Consider the following 20,407-nt stretch of genomic DNA (forward strand, 5'->3'; position numbering starts at 1 on the left):
AGTTTCAACAGTGAGCAATATATGAAAGTCTCTAAAATACACAGACAATTTCCAGGACAATTAAGTGTATTTCCAGGATATTTTGTCATTTCAAACAATTTCCAGGTTGTTTCCATGACTGGAAAAGTAATCTCAGTAATTTTCAGGTTACCCAGGATGCATGGGTATATATTTTTAACCTTACAATCCTGTCACACTGTTGGTGTGATGATGGACAGTTAAAATCGATTAAATTCGATACTGAACAACCAGGGATATCACATTTTCTAGTCTTCTAATTCCTCTACCTTCCTTCAAAAACTGGTACCCATAATGCAACTGGGTGTGTTATGCTAGTAGCTGCTTACGTAGCCAGGAGCCAATAGCCTCAAGCTGAAATGAGGAGCAACAGAGGTCTGCTCACTTCTTTCTAACTCCGCACTAACACACACACACACACGTGTAGCTTACCGAGTTGCAGGCCCCGGCACGTTCCACCTTGCTTAGACCGGAGACATCAGTGTTGAAGACGTTCATCTTCTCCACCAAGGTGGTGAGAGCCGTCTCTGTGGCTTCACCCACCTTCTCATAAACACCTTTGGCCTGTAAGAGAAACATGCTGCTCAATAGTGATGCAGTATACAGAATAGGCTTTTATGGCCAAGTAGATTTACAAATGCAAGGAATTATAAACACTAGAGAAAGATGTGTACAATATAAACCTGAGATATGGCCATACTGTTCATATGCACACGAGTGGCCACGGAGGGTCTGAATTTCACAGTCACAGGTGGGTTCTTAACATTTATGCAGTGCAATGATGGGGTCCTGGGCCTTATTGATGAGGAGTAATTCATTTAATTCAGATGCTGTAGATAACATGGTAGTGCAAACAGCCCTACACAAGCATGCACCGTATCCATTGTTAAATGTGAACGATGACAAAACAACAACTCCGGAGCAAACATGCTGTGAACAAATCTGTGGGTCATGCACCTCGGCCTCCACAAACTTTGAGTCATACTGCTGAGAACTGGAGTAGGTGAGAGGAGGCCGTCACGGCGCACCACTCATCATTTGTTTGTGTGAGCGCGGACGGCGATAACACCCCGCACCTCTCCAGCACTCGCCTGCTCTGCACCCACCCCCCCCACCCCCTTCCTTCCTTCCTTCGGTTTAACACACTTTTAATCTCACTCGCAGGCTCTTTGATCAAAGATGCACAAAATTGGGGACGAAACGATTATTCACGAGCACAGACACATTTAGTGAAGGGAGGACGAGTGGAATCTGAGAAGTGCCTCATCCCTGCCCTCTCTCCTCAGCATGGTTACCATGATAACATGGCGATAACAAAGAGGTGAGAAACCAGAGAAAATGACTTTACACCAGAGTAAAATTAGCTCTGCAGAAGAGGAGTCTTTACAGAATATATTATATATACACACACAGTCTTTGCATGAGGGAATTTGTAAAGAAACATGACAAAAGCAATACTGTGTTTGTTTCCGATAAGTTTATTTTGCATGGAATCTATAATAATATCTCTCTGTGTGTGTGTGTGTGTGTGTGTGTGTGTGTGTGTGTGTGTGTGTGTGTGTGTGTGTGTGTGTGTGTGTGTGTGTGTGTGTGTGTGTGTGTGTGTGTGTGTGTGTGTGTGTGTGTGTGTGTGAATGACCTCATTGAAGTCCAGTGAAGAGTCATTGCACATGGAGCACACAGTGGCCAACTCCAAAAGTCCATCATAGTCTCCACAATGGACGGGCCTGTCTCCTTTCAGTCTAGAAGAAAAACAAAGACACACACACACTAACGTCAGCCACAACACACTGGGGGGGGAAAAAAACACCTCAGAGTTCGCTACACCTCAGACACGGTGAACTCATCAATATTTATGAGCACGGAAGACCTTCATTTGTTTAGCTTTCCAAAGTTGACTAGAGGAACAGTGTTTGTACAGTAGTAAACAGTGCATTCGTGTGTGTGTGTGAGTGCGTGTTCCGGACGAGATGTGCTGATTGCATGACAACCATGGATCTCTTCCCAGTAGAGACTGCAACGGTTGCTAGCGAAGCTCCCACACAATAACCCACACTCTGCTGTTATGAAATCGACAGGTTCATGCAGAGTCAGAAAGCTGTACTCACCAAACAGCAAAATAAACAACATGCATACACAATGAAGTGCAGAAAGCCTTCTCCTACATAACGACTCGCCACCTACAGGTACTTGTATTCCTCCACAAATTCATTTGACTGAAACACTCTGACATGTTTAAATCTCTTTGTTCAGTTAAACTATTCACTCTACACTTGAACAATTACAACCAAGAATGTGAGTAATTCAGTAAAAACACAGAGCAGCTAAGGCTTGATGATGCTGCACGAGAGTTAGCACATAAGAGGCAACTGAAACACAAGTTTACTAAAACTTATTCTGGTTAGTTAATTTTGAACTAGCTGTAGTTTTCTTACAGGTTTTTCATGCAATCCAGTAAAAAGGGAATCGTGAACAAGCATCTCACCATCCTTCTGAGTTTAATAAACTAACCTTGGCAACATTTCTGCACTTAAAAAAAGATGTGCTAATGACATAGCACGTCAGAGTTTAAATCAAGATCGGTCTAAAAGTAGTTTCCAAATTAAATTTGTGATTTGCGTTTTTTTTAATTAGACTTAAAGCCTCCAAACACCGAATTAAAGATGTCTCCTGCTGTTTTTTACGTCCAATTAAAAATGTTTTCTTCACCTCTGTGTATTAAAGCACAGCTAGCTACATTTTCAGGGAAATCATTAGCAGCGATGTGACACATCTTGGACCACAACACAGTTTTCTTGTATATTGTTTTGACGATAACAGTTCACTTCATGGAGAAATATGTTTGTAAAATGTGAGACGATCATTTGATGAGGGTATTAAAGTTGCACAGGCGTGCCCCAATTAAAGTAATACATGCTTGAACTGTGACACTTACATTTGTCCCTCAGGGGCATATGTAGAACCAGTTATAGAGAACTCATGAAGGGTGCAGTTTAAATCTTCCACCTTGTCAACGACGAACATCTGGAGAGGAGAAAAGGCAAACACAGACAGGGGAGGTGTAGTTAGTTAATTAGTCAGACATGCGGTTGGTCTTTGTGAGCTGTGGCTGCCCACTGCTGTTGAAACTGTTAGGATGGATTAAATGAAGAAATCGGTCTGTTGCTAGAGCAGTAAAATAAAAACAAAACATCTCGGCAGTGAATGAGAAAGTGACCCTGTGGATTCCTGTGGACTGAGATGTTGTTTTAACCCACATGGAAGTAGGTAGTCACAGTACTGACCAGTCTAAATATTGTTTAACGCAAATTATTCCTCTTCTCGACAAGTCTACCTGCTCCTCCAGTGGATCCATCATTACAAAATTGTGTTGCTTGAGCAAAATAAGATGCACACAATCATATCTCTGCTTAGTTTTCTTCATGAAGTCAGACTCTTCCATTTAACATGTAATTTAGAAAAAAATATGGATTGTGTCTTTAAATAGAGGGAATTGAGGGGGATGACGAGCATTGTTTAGACCTTCTGTGAGGGTGCACCTACAATCATGGGATCTTATTATTTCACTCACCAAATAACCTTAAAGAATATTGTAGCTTCAATCAGTAGAGGTATGTGCTCGACTATTTATGATCTCTTTTGTGAATGAGCAGCTCTGAAATGATGGCATGTCCTTGTGCCGTTCGGTTCACACAGGTGATACAATAGCTTGGTTGTCACTGGAATTGTAGCAGTGCTGTTGGCACATCTTTGACAAGTGATTAACTCCAATTATAGAAGCAACACACACTTCAAATAAACAACGAGGGCTGCATCATGTCTACATAAGAAGCTGCCAACAAGAACTTATTAGTCCTGCCTTGCTTTTTGACCTGCCCCGGAAAAATGAAAGGTTATAAGATATATGAAAATCAAATTCAGAGTAGTACAAATCAGATGGAAAGATTGTTACTGGAGAGGTGGAGTTTAAACTATGAGCTAAACTGAAGGATCCAATGGTAAGAAATCTCTGAAGGTGGCTGTGCTATCAGCTCAGCCCCAGATTCTTTAGTGTTTCCAAACACGCATCAGGCAAGACAAGCACTGATCACACGTCTCGATGCAAAGCTTCATCGGTCACTCACACAACCACACACGCTCCAGTCAACTGCAGAAAAACAACACAAGTCAGAGAAAGTAGAGGAAAGAGCTGGAGTCCCTGGGTCCATGGATTTGCTTGGTTAGCAAATCTTCCCTGAAATTCCCCCGAGTAGTGATTCACGACGTACTGGTAATGCTGATACACTGATTAAAAACAGGGGAGGTGTGCTGTGGCTGCTGGTCAGAGCGAGACAGGCTCCGTCTTTCTAAACACATACATGCACAACAGGCTAATAGACTGTCCTTGATCTCTATTGCCTTGTTATTACTATTATTCCCTTTTTTTACAACTTGGCATTTAAATGAAGAAAACCGTAAACACACATACGGGGTGGGGGGGGGGCAGCCCCCGTAGAACCTCTGTTTGAGAGTCCATTAAGTCCAGCTGATTGAAGAATTAATGAAGCAGCTATTTGGTTAAACTTGGTCTCCTCCTCGATTCTTCTGCCAGTGTGTGTGTGTGTGTGTGTGTGTGTGTGTGTGTGTGTGTGTGTGTGTGTGTGTGTGTGTGTGTGTGTGTGTGTGTGTGTGGTTAGCAGCCATTAATTTACAAAGAAACAGAAAATCAATGGCAGACCTGGGATGTGGGGCAGCTGTTGTCCCTCCAGCATTACGTTTGAGCCTCTTCAAGGAGATATTACTTCTTAACAACTCTCTGCAGCAACAGGGTTACTACATCTAGTCTCCTGCTCTAGTCTAGTTTGGAGAGGATTGAAACAAAGTGATAAATAACCTCTGTGATTGGTTGTTTTCAACGTCAGTTCGATATTCCCACAGGATTTAAATGGCTTTTAAAAGCACAAAGGACAATGTATGGATACAGTGGTGGAATGTAACAAAGTACATTTACTTAGTAACTGAGCTTTATTACATTTTTCAAGTATCTGTGCTTTACTTCAGTAGATAATTTCAGGTACTTTTCACTTTTACTCCACTATATATGTCAGCAAATATCTGTACTCCACTACATTTTTACAATGCATTGTGTTAAATGTTTTTTTTAATTACATTTTTAAAAGTAAAATCAACGATGAGAGGAATTAGTCCATTGATCCAATCAGAGCTGACCTAGCCCCCGCCTCCTTCAATGACAGCAAAGTGCAGCAGTGGTAAAGAAGTATCAAAAATTAAATAGGATACACTTGGCAAGTGCTATTACTTTTAATATTTTAAATGTATTTAAATGCAAATATGTACTTTTACTCAGAAGTTAATGTGGTACTTTTACTTTTACCTGGGGGACATTTAAGTTGCACTTTCTCTTAAGACAAATATTTGAGAAGTTCTTCCACCACTGCGCACATGTAACATAACTAATGATCTCATTAAGATCAACCTGGCTGTTTACTGTTCCCTCTCCTTCACAAGGTGCACTGTGTGGAAACAGTGTTGATTGATTAATATCAACTGAAACTTGTTCAGGACATTAATGCAATCCCCCGCAAATGTAAATAATCTTGTGACGGCGTGTCAACACCTTGTGTTACTTCAAATGTTTCAGTTGATATTATGTGACATATTACAAATGTTTTGTTTGCATATTCTTACACATGTGATTACTCAAACTAAGGCTCAGGCTCAGTATTGGGCCACATCTCAACTATTTGCCCCCAGGGACCCACCAGCAGGTTAGTCCGGTCCTGCTGCTGCTTCACAGTCACAAACATTCTGCTGCTGAAACACAGGGTGGCGCTCAATATGAAGCAGTTCCTCAAAAACGTATCTTTTTAACCAATGCAGGAAGTAACAGCAACAGACTGTACACCTCACTCTCCTCAACAACCAGTAACCAACTCTGTTTTTCTGCTGTTGAGTGGACAACTACTCACATATGTGCAGAATGAAATTAGATCAATGTTGCAAAGATGATGACTTACATAGTTTCTCTATCGCAGTATTTCTGTATTATGTGTATAAGTATCTGCTCAGTGCATTTTTCCTGTAGTATTAATCCACACTTACAGTACCACCACTAACCATGGGCGTCACCGAATCAACCAGTACGAAATATGAAAAACCTCTGTTTTCTGTATTTTTACCTCCACCAAGGAGGTTATGCTTTCATCTGCATTTGTCTGTCAGTTGGCAGGATTACATGATAACTACCGGATGAATTATCATGAAATTCAATGGAAGGATGTCATATGGGTCAGAAAAGAACCTATTACATTTGGTGAGGATCAGGATCAGGGGTCGGATCCAGGATTTTTTATTTTCTTTAACATTGCAAGATTGGGAGTTTTTCATAATTTTCCTTTTAGAGAATAATTCATGGATTTTGATGTTATTTAGGGGACTGATATTTATGAGTGTGTGCAATTTGGTGAAGATCCAAACTAAAAACCTGGATCTAGTGAATGTAAATGTGCTTTCATAAAAGGGACTGATGGGCCTTAGTGGAGGTATGTGCTCTACTGATTACTATTCTCGGTCTCTTTGTGATCATTGCCATTCGGGTCTTAAAACTGTGTTTGTGTACAGGTTTATGTAGAAGTGTCTTATGTCAGCTGGGTGGCTACAGGAACAAACAAACCTATGCTAGATGTTAATTTATATGTGTATACTTCCAAAGAAAGAAAAGTCATTTTCGACATAACAGGTTAGCTCGATAGTTGGTGACCTACTTATATGTTAAACTGCCTTATTCCATCTCTGCAGCTAAAGCCTGTACGATCACAGAGGGACTGCAGTACTGATGTTCAATTACGGATTCTTAATATCACCGCTATATTGTTTTTGTTCACTGATTTATAGTTTCATATCATCAGGGTGTATGGTCCCTTTAAGGTTCTTTAAATAGCCTCACCTCACCTCTCCGCTCAATTCTTAATTTCACAAAAGGTCATCACATTCACTAGTCTCAGCTCTACCATTCTATAAGAAATCTTCGATGAGTACAGAGACTCAGGGCACACACAGAGGAGGGTCTGAGGAATAAAATGAGGGTGTTCTTTCACCCGTGGTCAGTTCCCCTCACTATCTGATCCGCTGTGGTCTCCAGGGAAACGAGGCACAAGTGTGATCCATGTGACTCAAGTTTGTATCCTTCTACTTCACTCCCTTCCTCTGAGCTTGAATGAGGAAGAATGGTGAGCAACCCTTTTTTATGCGTGCATGGGTTTTGTGCATCTCTGCATGTGTTGTTTGGAGGGAAAAAGGGAAATACAGTGTCATGGTACGGAGGGAAATCCCAGGAAGTCCTGACCATACAGGGATACCCCCGAGGCAAGGGGAGACACACGGCCCAATCAGGAGCACAGGCTAGAGGCCAGTCCAAGGATAAGCACAGATGGATAAGCCTGGGCAAACATTCAATGTGGACATTAAACCATGACGCAAAAGAAACTCCCATAAAAAAAAATAGCAGTGGTCCGAGCACACAAGGAGGGACAAGTTAAACAACCACAAAAACGACTATCTCCAGGAAACACTGTGATGAGAAAAAAAACTGCAAAGAGGAAGAGAGTACGTGTGTGTGTGTGTGCGCCCCCTTATCTCCCACCAGAGAGCTGAGCACAGCGAGCCGGGGAGTTTCGGTGGAAGAAGAAGGTCAATATTGACCAACGTCAGCGGCTCTCACTCTTTTTCTGTCTGGGAGGGACTCAGGAGTGCGGTGAGATCACTCCTCCGGGTTCTTCCTGCTGGAGGGAACTCCCTGCTGCTACGCATTAATCACACACACAGGAAGAGAGGAGAGGAGAGGGAGGGGCCTTTCTATGGCAGTCCTCCTTTAGAACTCTATTTCACAACAGAAATGATACAGACTGATAAGATAGTAGTCCACTTATTTTTTTTATCCCAGGTTCTCCTGACCATGGCCAAACACAAAGGATTGCATTCAATCAGCAGATCATCAACTTCTGCTGTAGATTATTAACTACATGTTCTATTGTCCTGCAGTCCCCACAGTGGAAGCTGTTCAGCCAAATTTACAAACTGTAGGTTCACTTATAAGTGGGCTATCACTTCAGCTCAATTCAGGCTCCGAGTGTGATCCTCTGGCATCCAACAATCAGCAAAAGTTCAAGTAAAATTAAAGTAAACTCTAGACTGAGGGTCTTCCTGGGTCCTGATCTAAGACCGTCTCAGGTCTGTGTGTTAATATGTCGAAAATAAGAACAAAGTTTGGGAAAACATTATACTTAAAATAATTAATTACATTAGTTAATCATGATTAATATCATTATCGTTCATCCAGCTTGGCAACACAATATTGTCTTTGAGCGAGGCCTTCAAATTATTTCTAGAAATCACTCTTAAATAAACTTCTTTGAGTTTACATTATTATTATTATTATTATTTGACTGCTCTTTTCAACTACAGCTCCTTGTTAACTGATAGCGGTTTTCTCTATTGGGTCCAGGTAGGTTTTATACAGGCTTGTTTAAGATTCTGTAAAGCTAAATTCTTATTTAAACATTTGAGACATTTTAAGATCTATGTGTCCCATGCAGGCCGGGAGGTAGAGGTTTACACCGACCATAACCCCCTTGCTTTTCTTGCTCCGTTTCAAACAGCGAATGCAAGAGTGGCTGGCAAGGAGAACGTCTTGGCTGATGCACTATCCCATATGCCGATAGAGGGGCCTACTTGAATAATGGCTTTGTCAGTTATACTTTATTCAATTTTGTGTAAAATTTTGCAAAATAACATATCTCTACTACTGTTAAGCTCTATGGGTCACGATTCTTAAATAACCGACAACAGTTGTCCAGGTTCCAGTGGTGACAGTTATCTTACTTATGACATCTAGAGGTTCCAGTGGAAATCAGTGAATGAGCAGCCAGCACTGTCCTCTAATAGCTGTTTTCTCTTAGTTACTGCCTTTAGCCCAAATTGTAATTGATGTAAGGACAAGAAGTGTTAACTCAGATTAGGTGTGTGTGTGTGTGTGTGTCAAGAGCCCTTAACAGGAGCCAAGACAAATAGCAGCGCTGATATTTACTCTGTACTTGTAGCAAAGATAGCTAGAAAGCAACGCACACACACACACAAAAGGGTGGGGCTGTGTAGTACAGAGCAGTCGTGAATACCATAGGAGCTTTCTGTATTTGATTCCTGGTGTAATTATGTACATACATAAATACAAGCATAATATTAGAGGACAGTTCAGGACATGGATCCCTGAGGTGCGTTTATTCTGGCATTGTGACATTTTGGAAACCTTCGCTGCTGTGCATGTGTGAGCTGATCTGGTGATAAGCTGTCGAGCTCTGGGCGCTGCTGGGCCATGCCAGCCTGTACTACTCCTCCAGCAGCTATCTCATACCTGTCAAGTGAAGGTAAACATTACAACGCCACAAGGATTTTCCATCCGCCTTTAAGCTGTTCAGGGGAAACAAACACACATACACACACACACACACAGGGAAAAGGGCGTATGAACTGTGGAGACTGACATGAATAATGAACAACAAACCCTTGTAGACTTCACCTCTGCAGCACTTTTTCACAGGGAGTTCCCACAAGCTTTTTTTTTTTTTTTGAAGAGTCAATCAAATGACAGGATGTGGAAATGAAATGATTAGCCTTAAGTTTCTGCTCTGGAACAAATCCTGCTGCATGTCCTGATCTTAAATAATAAGGATGTTTTTGTTTCCAAAATGCCACTTACTCTGCACACAGACATCTGGTTGGTGGTGAGGGTGCCCGTCTTGTCAGAGCAGATAACAGAGGTGCAGCCCAGGGTCTCCACAGAGGGGAGGCTGCGAACGATGGCGTTCTTCTTGGCCATGCGGCGCGTGCCGAGGGCGAGGCAGGTGGTGATAACAGCGGGCAGGCCCTCGGGGATGGCGGCCACAGCCAATGCCACAGCGATTTTGAAGTAGTAGATGGCTCCTCTGACCCAGGAGCCGCCGTGGACGGGGTCTCCGAAGTGGCCGATGTTGATCACCCACACGGCTACACAGATCAGGGAGATGACCTTGGAGAGCTGCTGTCCGAACTCGTCCAGCTTCTGCTGCAGAGGTGTCTTCTCTTGCTCCGTCGCCGCCATCTGGTTGCGGATTTTGCCGATCTCTGTGGTCACGCCAGTGGCAATGACGACGCCTATGGCACGGCCCGCAGCGATGTTGGTGCCCTGAGGGAACAAAGCAAGGTATGTGAATAATAACATTATTATTGCTGTGAAGGCAGAAGATAAAAATGACTGGGCTGAGAGCTGCAGGGGTAGTGGGCGATGCTCACAGAAAACAGCATGTTCTTCTTGTCCTGGTTGACAGCTCTGGGGTCAGGAACAGGGTCAGTGTGTTTGATGATGGACACAGACTCCCCTTTAAAAAGAAAAGAAAATGAGACTAGATCTGCGAGTGTGTGAGGTGAGAGCAGCGATGAGATGCTTCGACAGTGCCAAAGCCAAACAAAGTTACATTCACAGCCTAGAGGGTAGAAACTATCACAGAAAACAAGATTGCTTATAACCTTAGGTCTTCCAAGTTCAGTTCAAACGATAAGGGGTGTGCACTCTATTCGAATGATGTGAAGCCTTAAAGCTGGATCTGTGAGATGAGACATGAGAAATACCTGTGAGGATGGACTGGTCCACTCGCAGGGTGGTGGACTTTATAGAGGTCAGTCTGATGTCAGCAGGCACCTTGTCACCAACTAACAAAAACATATACCAAAAAAAACCCACATAAACATACGGTACTGTATGCTAACACGCTCATAATGACAACATGCTGATATTGAGAAGGTGCAACGTTTAGCTTGTTCAACATCTTAGTTCAGCCTGTTTACATGCTAACATTTGCAAATTAGCATAAAGCACAAAGTACAGCTGAGTCTTGTCATCAGTTTTGCAGCTATTGGGAAATCGGAAATGTTGGCATGACCATCAAGATATCAATAAATTAAACATGGATACATTAGATATAGGGGCATTAAGTATAATGTTTAAAAAAAATCTTTGTGATATGCCAAACTATTTCACTGAAAGGGCAAAATCCTTGACCTAGAGGAAAAGTCAGAAGATTAGAACTTATCACCTGGACACCGCGAGCATCAGAAACACATTTTGTGGGGATCTAGTTCAAAAAATATTTCACTCTGAACCAGAAATGTCAACCTGCTCGCTGAAATAGAGGAAAACTCAGGGGATCCCCACAGAAATTCGGCAGTATCCTCTGTGGACCATGAGTTTCTGTATAAGGTGTCATGGTTATGCATGTAATAGTTTCTTCAGTCTGCGTCAAAGTTGTGAAATAAAGGAGCAACCAACTCACAGACCAAGAGCCATCCCAAAAGCTGCTAGCGTGACCAAAAAATGGACAACAGGACATCCAATGAAAGCTAACATACCACTTTAACACAAACAGGGAAGATGACGCTGGTCTCCTAAGAAGTTTGACCTTCAGCTTGTGTCCTCCGAGGAGTCCATAAGTGTAGCTGCAGGTGAACACTCACACCCTATCGAGTGTCTGTGATCGAACAATAAATCCCTGAGCAAAGAAACACGGTTGGATTCAGACCAGGCTCCGGCTGCAGCCTCAAGTAAACAACGGCTCGATACAGCCTTGATGGAGTCATGTTGCCGTTTTCGAAATGATCGATTATTTCACCTCCTCTTTGTTCCTCCCTTCACTCTCTCCGTTCCTCTGATAACAACCCGTCCTCACAAGTGGCAGAAACTGCAGATGAAGCCTGGAGTAAATGCTTCTCATCTTCTCCACCACAGCCTGATAGTCTGTTCATTAAGCTTCCGTATTAAACTTCTTATCTAATGCCTCACACCAAGTGGCTGTTGCTTTGTCTACATCAGAACCCGATAATTAACACAGATTGTCTCATTAATGCCGACGGAGAGTCCTCAGGCGTCACCGCTTCTCAGTGTTAATGACAACCAGAAAACAAAAGGACTCCCTGGAATCTACCAAAGCTTTTCCACATTGACAAGCTGGTTGATTTTCTACTTTTCCTCAGTCTACGACACTCGACAGGCAGGATGGCTTCTGTGCAAGCACGCATCACTGTAAAGTTTTCAAAGTGGCTGATATTTCCTTTATCTTTTTCCATTTCTTTCTGAGCTCCATTAACTCCTCCTGACATTAGCTCAACTAGTGAAGTGTCCTTTCTAGACCTGCCTGTCCTCCTCAAACAGTTCTACTATATACTTTCACTGTTTATTGTTTGTGTGCAGAGCTTTTTATAAAACAGTCTATGCTGCAGACTGAGTGAAGTTAAAACATTTTGTGTTCATCCTACCTGGTTTATCGGCATTAAACAATTGATTGTCAATGATTTTCATAAAATGAAATTTAATTTTCGTTATTTTTGTTCACGTGTGTCTGTTATATTAGGTTTAAATGCATCCAGAGTGTTGGTCGCCTGTTTATTCAAAGTGAATTAATACAGAATATATCGTGTATCCAAATCGTACCAAATTTACAATTGCACTTCCCTGGGGATTAACAATACACAACACATGTGTGACGCCGATACGATAAACAGTTCTTGAGATATGCGTTCCAGATATAGAGAGAAGTTTGTGGAATGAGTCGGCAGATGCTCTGAGACTCGAGGGGGGATTTTTCATAACAGGACCGGAGATGGAGAGAGAGAGAGATGGATGACGAGGCCATACTGTATATGCTCAGTGCTGTAGCTGAATATGGCTGCGCTTCAATTTCGATATTTCTCTGCCGTCCTCCGTCTGACACCCATGGGTTGTGAGAGAAGAACAGCAGGAGAGGCGGAGAGGCGGAGAGAAGTGTGTGGTTTGCCTGTGTGGGAGGTGGCCGGGGGCTACAGGTTCACTGTAGCAGGACCGGTCGAGGGCAGAAAAGAGAGGCTTTTCAAAACGCCTACCCACAGACTCCTGCTCCCCTATCAAACCTTCACTTTCTGCCACGGCCTCCCACAGACACTCCATCTGCCAGAGGAGAAATCCAAGTCCTAATGCAGCTGTGTTGAGTTCAGATAATCTTATAAATAATATAAAGAGCATATATTTGTCTGTTATTAGTGAATAGAAGCAAGAAACAATATACAAGGCATGCATTCATGACTAGGTAGCCAGCTGGTTTCAACAGATCTCCCTTTCCATTTAGTAAAACTGGACTCCAAACAAAATCTGAACATCTTGCATAATATACTGGCAGAGATGTCTCCATTTACGTGCAGGCTAACCGTGACTCGATACTGGGAATGGCTCGTTACAAACCCTCTAGGAGTTCCTGACAATCTGACCACTGCAGTCACTCCATTCAAGAAAAACAGAGGAAAGTTCCAGTGGAGGCGCAAATCACAACTGTGTCGTAACGGTAGCTGGCATCGCCCGAGTGCACCTAGAAAAAGGGCAGGCGGGCAGCGGCAGTGGAAACTCGAGTAAATATATTTAGTGTTCTTTTCTCTCCTCAATGGCTCTTGTGGCCGACGGTGTCCTTTTCCGAGACCTGTGCGCAGTTTACTTTACCCCCTAACATCGAGTTCCCATGGAACAACCACCGGCTAATCTGAAGTACAGGAAAGCCTGGGAAATCCATGTAGGAAAGGAAAATATTAATTTGTTTTCTTTGTCACAACATTTGCACATATTGCAGTCAGATGGGTGTTCCTGACGATCGCTGAAACGCATATTTTCTAAGTGAGAGGAGCATGTGGCGCGGTCCCTACCTCCGTTGTTTACCCCTGTTTTAAAACTGCTTAGCAACAACATTATGTCAGACACAACGACGCGCTGAGTATAGAAAGATATATGACAGTGTGCATTTCGCATAACACCACCATCATACCTCTTACAATAGACAGTAATTGCATTGTGTAGTTAAACTGGAATTTCAGCCTTGATGAGCACCTCATCTGTAACGGTTTCACTATTACAAAACACCCAGATCAAACCATCAGTTATTCATGTATGATTAGTTGTCTATGCCTTTTCATCTCATTTAAACATATAGGTTTTACTTTTGAACTTGTCTTCAGTCCACTCGTCATAATTATACCATTTATTGCAACAAATAAAAATACAGTTTGGCTTGGTGCTGATGGCTCCACTTGTAAAATGGATTAGTCAAGCAGCTTACTGAGCGAAACAGGGCGTGCAATGCAGAAGACTCCCTATACAAGTGGGAGCCCAAAGCAAGATGTTGAGTAACATTTTTTAACATCTGGTTAAGACTCTAAACTATGCAAGGCAATTTCATTTAGAAAGCATCATTCATACACAGAGGTAGATTCAAGATGCTGTACAGGGCATTAAAAACAAACAAACTCAGAGACAAAATGAAGAGAAAACAACATCTAAAAGCACAGTTCAAAACAACTTCAACCAAGATAAAAGATTAAAAAGAGATGAAAAGATAAAAGGATATAAAATAAAAAGGATAAATCTGTATCAATTTTAAAATAAGTTTAGAGGGAGAATTATTACAAAGAAAATGCAACTGTGTAAAATAATAAAATGAGGATGAATTAAAATACCATGATGGTATGACTGTATAAAATAGCTTAGTAACCGGCACTGTGAGGCAGCAGTATTGTAGCAGGGATCAGTGAGGAAGACGTCTTATTTAAATGGATGGTCTCGTGTAATGGGTTAGAAGACAATCGGCTGGGGCATGTGACTTCTGTGTGAAGAAACGCAAACCTTCTTTTATGATAGAAATGTTACGTTTATGGGCGTTTTTGTCTTCTAATCAGATTTTAATGCAAGGTTTTGCTTTAATTGTTCATGTATTTCTGATGAATTGGCTGTCGAGAAAATGTTATTTATTTAATGTATGATCTATCTGCAACATTTCTCCAGTTTATCATTCAGGAAACCAAATCCTGATCAACAGAAGAAGAGTTAGCATTGGAGCCTAGTGTTTTTACCCACTGTCACTAAACAATCGGACTCCCACCGTGGATCCACCAGCAGCTGCTGACCGCGACCAAAAACATCAGATCCCTTATTCAAACAGCAGCTGCTTCATTTAAAGTCATATCTGTCTCGCCTCCATGCTGTCATCAGCGGTGTCATTATACCCCAGCCCCTCGTGAACTTCGGCGACACGGAGATGAGCAGGGTGCCGCGCGTCGTCATGGGGACACTGCCGGTGTTGACAGTGCTGGCAGTGATAGTGGTGTCGGATGGGTGGGGGGGGTTTGAGTAGAGTCATTTTGGTGCTTGCTGTACCTGCGTGGGCTTGTCTGTCTGTGTGTGCGCATGCATGTGTGATTGTGAGGTGACCGGCCGTAACAAGCCCAAATTCCAAGGAGCTGCTGGCTTTGACATCAACACACAGACACGTCTGACAAGTAATGCAAACTAGACTCTGTAAAGCGCAAGAAAAACTATTTGTGATTTTAATTTAAATCTATGAAATATCCAACTCTGACTTTCCTGTGGGGGGCGCTCTTAGAATCCCTCTGCGATCATTACTTGGACGGGGGTGATTTAATTTCCGTTTCTGAAACCTTGTGTTGAAATCGAGCCGAGGCGTCACTGTAACCAGCGCGGCATGTATAATCTCTCTCCTCTCCGCTCCGTGCTGTGCTTATGAATGAACGCTGTGATCTCTCACACACTCCCTGAGCTCTGCCTCCTCTCTCATGCATCACTGCGGCCGTCTGAGGCAAATCACCCACCGTGCAATGGCGAAGATCGCACTCCAGAAGCCGTTTATGTTTAAAGTGAGGAGATCTCCTTGGTGCTGCGTGTGTGTGTGTGTGTGTGTGTCTGCTTGCACATTCAATCTGGCACACACAGATGTTCTGGAACCAGAGTGACAACAACACTATTCTTAGCCGAGGCTGCCCACACATGGGCGAGTTTACAGCGGGCGAATTGTGTGTATGTAACGTAGGGGAGTGTGAGTGAGCAGCTGACAAACATCCAGCGGTGTCCAGGTGGTGAGACTGAGAGCATGGAAAGCAAAGGGATGGGGAGAGTGCTGGAAAATTCAACTGGGCCTTAAATACAAGGGGTGACCACAGCCACTTACACACAACCTCACACACACACAAATAGACACAACTGGATGAGAGCCCTGGCACCTGCACATCCAGGGGAAAGACTCTTATGTAATTCAGTCTGAGATATTCCAACGGTGTTTCCAGACTCATGAATGAGTGGCTGAGGTTGTGTGAGTGCATGTTTCTGTGAGTGTGTGTCAGAGGTAAGTGGTAGCACACAGGCAGTTAGAGTCGTCTGAAGGCAGACAAAGCATCAATTAGTCCCAGCGGGGGACAGGAGGAGTTTGTCTGGGTGCAGGTTACAGCTTACCTGCCACCTCCACTATGTCTCCTGGGACGATGTCTCTGGCTTTGATCCTCTGGACAGCCTTGCGGTTCATGCGGTACACCTTGCCCATCTCTGGCTCATACTCTTTCAGGGCTTCGATGGCATTCTCAGCATTGCGCTCCTGTGTAGGAAGAAGTGCAAGAAAATGTGAAAGAGAAATTCGTGACAAAAAGGGCGAGAGAAGCTTTTGAAAATCAAATATTTTTCAAAAGGGTGTACGTGGAAATTTTAACAATCCTTCTAATAATAATCCCTCGTGTCCTCGCTGGGACACTGTTCAGACCTGGTATTAACATTCATCCTGAGTGAGCCAATCACAAGAGCTCTGAGCCAATTCAAGTCTGAACAAATAAGTCCGAACAAATGTGTCCAGAATGCTTCCTGAGATCCAATCACTGCGATTGTGGTCTAAGAGGCATGTGGCCACATCATTTTCGCATGTGAAGGTGAATTCATCCCGGGCCACATATGCAGAGGCGCCTACTCCGCTGACCGATACAGTTTAAACGTATCTCAGAGTCCATACATTGATTAGTTTGTAGCCACCACCACAATGTCAACACTGATCACCACATAATAAAACTTTTCTTAAAAAGGGATAGTTAATTACAATTCACTCATCATCTACTCACCACTATGCCGATGGAGGGGTGGGTGAAGTGTTTGAGTCCACAAAACACTTCTGTAGTCTCAGGGGTAAACTTGTTAGAGTCGTCACGATTGACTTCAATTGTATTGGATTCTGCTGCTACAAAGTTTTCCCCTGAGACTCTTAAAGTGTTCTGTGGACTCAGACACTTCACCCACCCCTCCATCGGCATAGTGGTGAGTAGATAATGAGTGAATTGTCATTTCTGGGTGAACTATCCCTTTAAATTGCTAAAACCATTCATTCATTCTCACTCGTGTCGTCACACAGACGCACTCAAAAAACATGGTCACTGGACACATCTGTGAACTCAAACTAGGTTAAAACAACATCATGGGATCTTCGTAAACACAAATGACAGTTGGGATTATTTGCATATAGAGTGAGAAGGTGAGATCTGTGCTCACAGGAGACACATTTTAATACCAGGTGTACACGAGCAACATGGCATCTCCTCTAAAAGGGCTGATTGATGCCTGCATCTATTTTAAATTTTCTGTTTCCTCATGGAGGCCGGCATTTTGCATGAGCTCCACAGTCTGTTTCCGTTTTGACCTGGCGCACAGACGCGACTGTTCCACGGTCAACGGCCTCACCTCACATCAATGCACTACTTGGACAGACGTTAACACACTGGTGTCAGTTTGAATATAGTACATGGGTAAAAGATGAATCACCCGGTGAACTGGAACCTTGTAACCATGAGAACTGGAATGCACTCACACTTCACAATACACAGAGACAGGGGATGAAGAGTGTTTCTTACCTGCCAGACCCCGATAACTGCGTTGGCAATGAGGATGAGAAGAATAACAATAGGCTCGACAAAGGCGGTGGTTGTCTCCTCGCCCTCCTCAAACAGAGCCAGGACCTGTATGAACATACAGCAGACATAACATGAGCAGACTGACATATTACACTGTGACCCCCATAGCCGCTCAGACACATTTTCACAGACGGGCTTCTCTGTAACATGTTTGGGAGAAAAAGCGTCCGAGTGGTGGCGCAGTAAAAACCTGGAGGAAGAGACTGAAATCTGGACAGAAGCTGTAGTGTGTTGCTACAGCCGAGGCTCACCAACCTGTTTTTCAGCAAGTTGTTTTAATACATTGAAAAGTCAGCATTTCATCCAGTGCCTTCACACTTTTTTTTACCATTTATCAACAACTTCATTATTTCTGTTAGGCTAGGAGACCACTTTGTCATTCACTGGAATGTGACTTGCAACCGAATGGCTGACCGTAGTCCAATCCGGTCCTCTGTGGTAAATACAGTTACGAGTTCAGGCTGGAAGAAGTGCAATAACAAGATACTGCAGAGCAATGTGAGAGCATGTCTCACATCCAGCAGGACAACAGTGGCTGCAGGCATTCAGAACAAATAGAACAAAATGATGCAATGCTAATAAGCCTAATAGGCATTTCTCTATCCACTCAGCGGACTGTTATTTACTTTAGATCACTTTAATTATATTTTTGCAAGTTTAGTCATACCAATAAAACTGGTCAAATATTGAAAAATCTATTAAAACAAATGAAGGGTGAGTTTAAATATAACACACACACACACACACACACACACACACACACACACACACACACACACACACACACACACACACACACACACACACACACACACACACACACACACACACACACACACACACACACACACACACACACACACACACACACACACACACACACACACACACACACAGTTGCCTAGAGCAACAAGACAATGCCTAAAATGACAAGGGCAATAAAAATAAATTGAATCCTGCAGGAAATTAAATCATTGGAAAAATGAAATTGTCGAGATTAGATTGAATGAACTTTCAATCTTATGAGGCTCAGTTTTGAAGGAGCATATTTTGCAGCGCAGGGCATTACAGTGCACCAAATCTCTCTGATGGTAAATACAATATAATTAATACTAAAAATAAATGAATAAAGATAGCTGCTTTAAATACATGCCTTAAACACGCTACAAATGGCCAAACTATGTAGATGCAAGTTACTGTACATAATCAGCCAACCATGAAAATAGAAATGAATGTTAAAAAGACTTTACTCATCAAAAGGATTGGCTCTAATAACATCTTCACAGAGATGGTGAGTAAACTATGGAGTCACTGCCTCTTACTTCTCGATAACCAGACACAGTATTAAAGCTGAATACCAATAGCCTTGGAAACCAGACCAATCAGTGAGCTCCTTTCTATTTGCTCTTGAAGATGGATCTGTCCCCTTCCATTCAAACTGACTTCTATCCATCCTGAATCTAATCAGGCCAATCAACCATTTATGTAAAATGGGCAGGTTTTGACTGACAGAGGAAAGCCAATAGGAATCCTGCTAGAGACATTATTAGGAGGGTATAATTTCTCAAAAAAGAAGAACAAACAACTGCTGTATATTATCCGTTTACATTTTTCAGTCATCGCTGTGATTGGTTGTCGGTCTACTCTGTGACCATTGATAACGCCCCCTAGAGACCATTCTCAAATGTGAATTGGTCTTGTGACAACGGGAGCTGTGAGAGATGGAAGTTACTCCATGGCAGTTGGTATAATAAGCAACAAAGTACATCTTTAGGAAATGGTAACAGAAAAATCTTCCCATTGCAACACAGAAATGATTTTACTCGTCTCTTTTCAGTTTGTCAATGAAATTCAATAGAAACTGAAATTACTTGACAACAAAAGCAGCAGAGAGTAAAGGAGGGATGAAGTGGATCTGTGCTTTAATTTGCAGATGGAGTGAGACGACGTTGAGCATCAGTGTGTAAGTCCTGGCAGCCTGAGCCAGATCGATAGCTCATCATTCCCCATCATTTGGGACGTTAAATCTCTCCTCTGACTGAGCTGAGACTGGAGGGCAACAACGTCTGTCCTCTTAGTGAAGGACACTTCAGAAGACACTTCACAGTCATCAAACCTTCGGTCTGAATCCCTAACTCCTGCTTTTCCTCTCCGCTCAAAAGCAGAGATGAGGATTTCTGGTGGAAATTTTACTGCCCGCTTCCTGTTATCATGTTGGTTTTGAATATGAAAGCTGTGTCACCAAAATAAACCTCTCCTCACACCCCACATGTATAACTGAGCGCCGAAACAAGTGCAGACAGATGGCCTTTTATTTCTGAACGTCTCCAGGGGTTTTGGTACGTTGCGGAATTATCGGCTAAATGGAAAAAACTAATTTTATTCATATCACATTGATCATAAGGTCAGCTATTAAAAAAAACACTGTAAACAAAGGAGGCTTGAAATCCAATTGAACAGTCACGTTGACTTTTTAAGTAGATCTCTTCCTGTACTCTCTCAAAGTCCCCGATGTTAACTGAGCTTCATGTGGCTGAAAAACAAGTATAGG

General features: G+C 42.7%; 1 protein-coding gene and 1 long non-coding RNA gene across 3 annotated transcripts in view; one reads left to right on the forward strand and one right to left on the reverse strand.

Annotated features, from left to right (window-relative positions):
- atp2a3 (ATPase sarcoplasmic/endoplasmic reticulum Ca2+ transporting 3) overlaps positions 1 to 20,407 on the reverse strand; it is a 47,426-nt gene that overhangs the window by 11,083 nt on the left and 15,936 nt on the right. For both annotated transcript variants that reach the window (XM_034606173.1, XM_034606172.1), the window contains exons 4-11: positions 17,797 to 17,901; positions 16,364 to 16,502; positions 10,681 to 10,761; positions 10,345 to 10,430; positions 9,773 to 10,237; positions 2,954 to 3,042; positions 1,658 to 1,760; positions 451 to 582 (exon numbers count right to left, since the gene is read on the reverse strand). In XM_034606173.1, coding sequence (XP_034462064.1) covers positions 451 to 582; positions 1,658 to 1,760; positions 2,954 to 3,042; positions 9,773 to 10,237; positions 10,345 to 10,430; positions 10,681 to 10,761; positions 16,364 to 16,502; positions 17,797 to 17,901 — 1,200 coding nt within the window. The remainder of the gene's footprint in view (positions 1 to 450; positions 583 to 1,657; positions 1,761 to 2,953; positions 3,043 to 9,772; positions 10,238 to 10,344; positions 10,431 to 10,680; positions 10,762 to 16,363; positions 16,503 to 17,796; positions 17,902 to 20,407) is intronic.
- Positions 14,256 to 17,790, forward strand: LOC117774117. Its single transcript, XR_004616020.1, has 3 exons — positions 14,256 to 14,267; positions 14,940 to 14,943; positions 17,091 to 17,790. It is a non-coding gene; the product is annotated as an uncharacterized LOC117774117 (long non-coding RNA).

This window comes from Hippoglossus hippoglossus, chromosome 14 (genome assembly GCF_009819705.1).
Source record: "Hippoglossus hippoglossus isolate fHipHip1 chromosome 14, fHipHip1.pri, whole genome shotgun sequence".
NCBI lineage: Eukaryota > Metazoa > Chordata > Actinopteri > Pleuronectiformes > Pleuronectidae > Hippoglossus > Hippoglossus hippoglossus.